Source organism: Aythya ferina, assembly GCF_964211825.1.
Source record: "Aythya ferina genome assembly, chromosome: Z".
Lineage (NCBI taxonomy): Eukaryota > Metazoa > Chordata > Aves > Anseriformes > Anatidae > Aythya > Aythya ferina.
Genome location: NC_140299.1, coordinates 16,696,642 through 16,702,641, shown reverse-complemented (window position 1 = coordinate 16,702,641; position 6,000 = coordinate 16,696,642). Strand labels below are relative to the sequence as shown.

The window sequence follows — 6,000 nt, the reverse complement described above, 5'->3', positions numbered from 1 at the left end:
TTTAAGTATGTTCCAGTAATATTATTTTACTTGCAGGGCATTTCAATTGCAGCAAGGAATATGGGAGTATAACTTGGGACTAAAACCAGGGAATCACCCATTACCAGTAAATATGAACATTATCTTCCTAATGGAGTTCTATTTAAAAAAATAAATAAATACAAACACTAGCTGGTCTCTCTCCTATGCTTTTACTTGGCTCTTCAGTATCTTTATTAAAAAAAAAACCATGTAATAGCTGATTCAGTCTGTTTTTACTTTATCTGGTGGCTTGTACCACCAGGTGCAGGATGGCTACTGCGAGAGCTGCTGAGGGCACAGGATATTCTTTATGCCATGAAGACTAGGCCCTACCTGTGTGGCCATCACGCTTACTTGGAAAAAAAGCAATTAGTTTAAAGGACAAAGATTTTAATTGATTTGTTTTTCCTTAGAAATAAATTAATAAAAATATTTCACATGGAGAAAGTCAATAAAATTTTGCATTTGTTTATAGTTTCTGATGTACCAAAAATCAACCCAATCATATTAAAGCTCTAATCTGGCAAGTACTTTTACTTATTTGAATAAATTTAGCCACAGACCAGTCTTGTTAATGTTAGGATGAAAACATTAAAGAACTTTGTTTATCTGAAGAAACTGTAAAATCCAGTGTATAAAAACCAAACTTGCAGAAAGAAAGAAAGTTAACAGCTTCTGGATTTCCAGGTGTTTGCTAATCTTGTTTAATTAAAAAATATAATTGAGACGCTTAACGGATAAGAGTGTTTCCAGAGAGGATAAAAAAAACTAAACATACACCATTAGAGTCATTGCTTTACTTTGTTTCATTCATTACGTCAAAAATGTATTGTTGTTTTAACCTTTTGACTCTAAATCCTGGCTACACCTGTGTAAAATAAAATGAATCAAAGATAGCTGCAGGTAACCAATCTCTTTAATTTGACATGTTCCAGACAATCTTTTATTGTGTTTAAATATGAGAATATTTTACTTATTGCAAAGTATCCTGTATAACACAGGTTCTCCGCTATAAAATCTTCTCTCTTGCTTATAATTCTCTCATTCTAAATTTAAAATACCAGTGTACAGTACTAAAACCTCCAATTGAAGAGTTTAATATAAAAATATCAGCACAAAACTCCTTTTTTAAATTCTGTTTATTGTGAGCAACCCAAATGCCTGTTTAATTATTATTAGTTGTAGTATATTAATAGACTTTGCACCCTACAGTTGCTAATTCATACCATCTCAGGTATTTTGATGAGATAAGAAATACTAAGTAAGAAAACAGTAAGTATTCAAAGGGTTAATTTGCTTATAATAATAATAATAAATTAGTTTTTTGCATCTTCTTCAGTTCAAAATCCAGCTTTGAGACTGAGGAAGGCTTCCAAATCACATCAATTAAATAACAGTGGTCCTTTTAACCAGTAGCAGTTTGATTGCCAATGACTCGAAGAATCTCTTTATGAATGCTTGGTTCCTGTGTATTTATACTTGTATCACCCACTTGACCATCTTCGTAACTAAAAAAAAAAAAAGTAAAAAAAATAAAATCAAGTTAGTGATGTTACCTAAAAGCGTTCAAAACTTTGTTTTATTCAATAATCAAAAGCACTTATTCTATGCTTTAACATGCTTACTATTCAAATGTTCTGCTGTACTTCATTGTTACAAAAAGATCCTAAACTCTATAGAGAGTGAATGGTGGTAGGACTTCCATTGGCATTGAAACCCTAAGGCTGAACAGCCCATTGGGAATTCTGCAGTGCTGCCAGCACTGGGCCCATGGAAACGCAGTAGGAGCTCCCCTGTTGGTGGATGTATAAAGGAAAGGTCTGTTTCTGTGGCTGCTCCTGAACAGCCCCGCACAAGGCTGGTACCAAAGCAGGCACAAGGCCTGTGGCACCCAAACTCTTGTCACAAGAGGACCTGCACTTAGAGATGACACCACGAAATCTTCTGGGGTTTCGTCCTTGTTAAGAACCCATCTGCATTAAGGGATTGCATAGATAAAGAAATCCTGATCACTGCAAACCCTCAGAGCTGGTGAATCTGAAGTCTGTGCTTCTCCACTCATTTGCATGACTTTCTTTGCAGGGCTAAAATCTATGTCAATGTGTAATTACAAGTCATAGCTGAGAGGAAAAACACTCACATCACAGATAGGAAGCTTTTTCTCATTAATGAATTCTTTAGCTTTCAATCACACACCTGAATAGAAGAGAGATTTTGCAACACATGGAGAGACTTACTGCAACATAAGGCAATGCTATAGAGTGGGAAAAATCAGTAACACCCCATTCCTTGCATTTTTTTTCTTTATCAAAGTGACTACTAAATCTTTGTCACTAATGTATTCATATATTTTCTATCAAAATTAATTATAGAATAAAAATCTGAATAAAACTGAATAAAAACTGAAGCAATTCTCTAAAGAATTAGAAAGAAGTAACTTTTATCTGTTTTATTTCCAACTGTTGTCAGGATCATGGGGAAAAAGGCCTAGAAAAGACAGATATATGTTAAAAGAAGGTTTGTACTCACACAAAGAAAAATCTTGTACACACATGATCTGTATTGGGAACTACCCATATCTCCCCATGTTTGTGCAGATCAGATGAGGTTATCACTATCAGGGAAAGAATAAATTTCATAGTGATCAAAACATGTCAGGAAAATACTGCTTTAAAATATTAGCTTTTTTACACACTTTAAATAGCTTTGTGGGAATGTTGAATTTTCCAGTGCATGTCTGTGGCAAAGTGTAGTCTCCAAGCTGGCTGTTAGTACAAACAGGGAGATGAACTTGATTCTTGTTTCCAAAATACATTCTACTTTCCAGAAAACACAAATGCTTGATGTATGGGAGCCAGTTTGTTAAGAAATGATTTTAAACTAAAGTTGGCTTTTATGATCATTTGGTACTTCTCATAAACAAAGTTCTTTGAAGGCCCAAGACCTGCTCTAGAGACTAGTAAACAAGAAAAATGAAAATGTATGCTTATTAAAAACTGATTTTAAATGGACATAGGGCTGTTAAGGAGGATCTGAGTCAACTAATGGCTTTGGCACAGACATGTTTGTGTTTGATGATGGCTGAGACAACAGTAAGATGTAAAAGACAACACCTGAAACTGAGATGCCAAAGATTAGAGATTTGCAATACTACCAAATATTTTTTAAAACTTAAGCACACCAAGTATAATCAAGGGGATTGTGAAACTTGCCAAAACTTGCTCAACATTTAGAAAACAATGATAGGCTGTTAAACAGCCTAATGAGAACAACATAGGAAAGAAACATTCTTATTTCTAGGTAGTAGCAGAAAAAGTTTCTATAAATGCATCTAAACACTACCATGAATAAGTGCATACCAAATTTTTACATTATTTCTTCATTTAATTTTAGTTTTTAACAAACATTTATTTGTTGTAATTTATTTCAAATTTATATTTGATAGACACCTTCCCCCAAACACTTTGCAAAGAAAAGTGAAGTAATAAATATAGTAAATAATTTTACAATAAAGTAAAATATGTTTTACCATATATTTTAACCCTTACAACATTCACAATCCATTGAGAAATGCAAAGGAAGAATGACAGAGATAAAAAAGTCCTACATATTCATCTCTTCTATCCCATATTAATACTTGGGAAAGGTATCATTTATATTTAGAAACTTCAAGCATTTTTAAGAAGTAAATTCTAGTAAAGCCTGCATTCATTTCATAGCTTTTTTTGAAAGCTACAGTCATAAAGTTGTGTATTTTCCTATCCGGATCATGTTTAAGTTTCATGTTGACTGACAGCCTTGATCATATTAAATATTTTACTTCAACATCTGAAAAATAATTATTTTAAAAAGTAGCATAAAAACAGCTTTCATTTTGAAAGAACATCCTTTCTACCATGCCTTAATTTTTACTTTTTAAAATAAACAAATGCTGAAAATGGAGGTCAAGCTGAGTTCAATCTGATTTCTTTTTATTTGGCCAATGAGACTCATTACCAATTGCTCTTACTCAAATTTATTTTTTTTTTTCTCGGAAGCTGCTGTTTTCATTAATTACTAATAGAATAGCCAAGTCTTTCAGGAATAATTGTAATCATATGGAATGGATTTTAACTTCACAAAAATTCTGAAGCAGTCCAGAACAAGAAGCTGGCTACCAGATGAACAACACGTTTGCCTGAGAAATGCAAAATTAATTGGAATTCGATAGGAAAGCTTCTGTTTCTCAGAATTTTGTGTTCCATGTTTTTATTAAATGCTTGCAAGAAGTCACCATTTCAAATAAAGACTTTCTTTGGATCATATTGATGACTTAGGAATATGATCATATTTGAAAGACAGACTGGATGATCAGTCACTTTGTGCATATGATTATTTCAGAAAAAATCAGGTTATGTTACAGGTTTTCTTTGAAGAAGGAAGTGTTCCGAACTGAAACACAAAGATTATTAAACAAGTTTTTATATAACTACCAATTGTTTCTGACCTAAAACCAACCTATACTGGAACTAATGTTGATGCTGATTTATATACAGTGTTGCTGTACCTATGACTAAAACAGTTTTTCAATTACTTTCAGCTTACCTTCACATAAGGCTATGCATTTTAAGTTACGGCTTTGCAAAAATTGTGACTGTTGTCCTTTCTTCTGTGACTGAGAAAACAAAACAAAACAAAACAAAACAAAACAAAACAAAACAAAAAAAGAAAACTTAATTAGCACTGTAAGGCAAACAGTGAAAAAGTAGAAAAGCTGCTATTGTGTAAACCACTGCTGTCAGTGGTTTATTAATAAGCAAAGATAGAGGTTGTCATTCTAAAACATTTTTTTTTATTATCATAGGAAAGATTTGAACTCTACCCAGAAAGAAAGCTTACCAATTATTATAGAATCAAGAATAGTACTAGAAATATCATAGTGCTATGGATAAACAAATTGCAAAAAAAAAAACAAAAGAAACACAGTGAATTTGATCCGTGATTCTTTGGCTACTACCTTGATACTGCTGGCCTGCTCATTTATGAGAGCTTCTGCACTTACATACCAACTTTTCTTCAAAGCAAGATTATCCTACAGTTCTTGTGTGTTAACCATGGAGACAGATGTAATTTCTCAAAATTTAGTCCTATACATAATTGCTATGAGTTTGCTTTAAATAAAGCAGAATTATAGTGGTCTAATGTGTAGAAACTGAAAAAAAAAACAAAACAAAACAAAAAAACAAACAAAAAAAAAAACCAAAACAAAACAAAAACAACAAATGACTTGGTATAAGTGAAATACTATGCTAATTCTCCAGTAATAATCATTTTCAATTCTTTTTGCATTGTTCTTCAGTAAAAAATCTAGAGTTCAAAAAGCAAGTACTTGCTAAGGGTCATAATGCTATCTGTATTTTGTTGTTGTTCTCTTCCCAAATACTTCTGTTTGGAAAAGAAGGGTACAGGGGCCTGTAGTACACTCCATAAATTCTTACTAAAACAATTGGGCTGTATTTGATGGTTACAGACTCTGGACTAGTTGATTTCATTCAATGAAGTAAAATTGTTAACCTTCACAAAGGGAATATTGCCTTCTTTTCTGATATCAAGTTCCCAAACATAAAACCATAAAACTTCCAGAGATGGTTGATACACTACCGTACCTGTGATGTGTTACTGCCCTTACTGCTTGAAGCTGGTTCATCTTTAGCTGACACCTTCTGCTGCTTCTTGTTCATCCCTAAGATATTAAAATCACATAAAATACCCTGGTATATAAATGCAACAATAACCAAAATTAAGTATGGAGAGGTATGCAAGAGGTAACATGGTGGGAATCACACACAGTCTTTTTCATGGCAGCCAGAAAGGTAGTTTTTGTTGGTAGACAGCTTTCTTTGTCAAAGATAATTTGATTTAAACCTGCAAATTACCTGTATACCTGCATGTGTTACAAAGACCATGGGAAAGCCAAATTAGCACCACACAGGTAGGAAA

At 33.0% G+C, this 6,000-nt stretch overlaps 1 protein-coding gene across 2 annotated transcripts in view; it reads right to left on the bottom strand.

The window, feature by feature from the left end:
- Positions 1 to 701: 701 nt before the first annotated feature.
- PARP8 (poly(ADP-ribose) polymerase family member 8) overlaps positions 702 to 6,000 on the bottom strand; it is a 108,947-nt gene continuing 103,648 nt past the window's right edge. For both annotated transcript variants that reach the window (XM_084505092.1, XM_084505093.1), the window contains 4 exons: positions 5,667 to 5,743; positions 4,606 to 4,675; positions 2,551 to 2,635; positions 702 to 1,529 (listed from right to left, as the gene is read on the bottom strand). In XM_084505092.1, the coding sequence (XP_084361218.1) occupies positions 1,427 to 1,529; positions 2,551 to 2,635; positions 4,606 to 4,675; positions 5,667 to 5,743 (335 nt within the window). In that variant the 3' untranslated portion in view covers positions 702 to 1,426. The remainder of the gene's footprint in view (positions 1,530 to 2,550; positions 2,636 to 4,605; positions 4,676 to 5,666; positions 5,744 to 6,000) is intronic.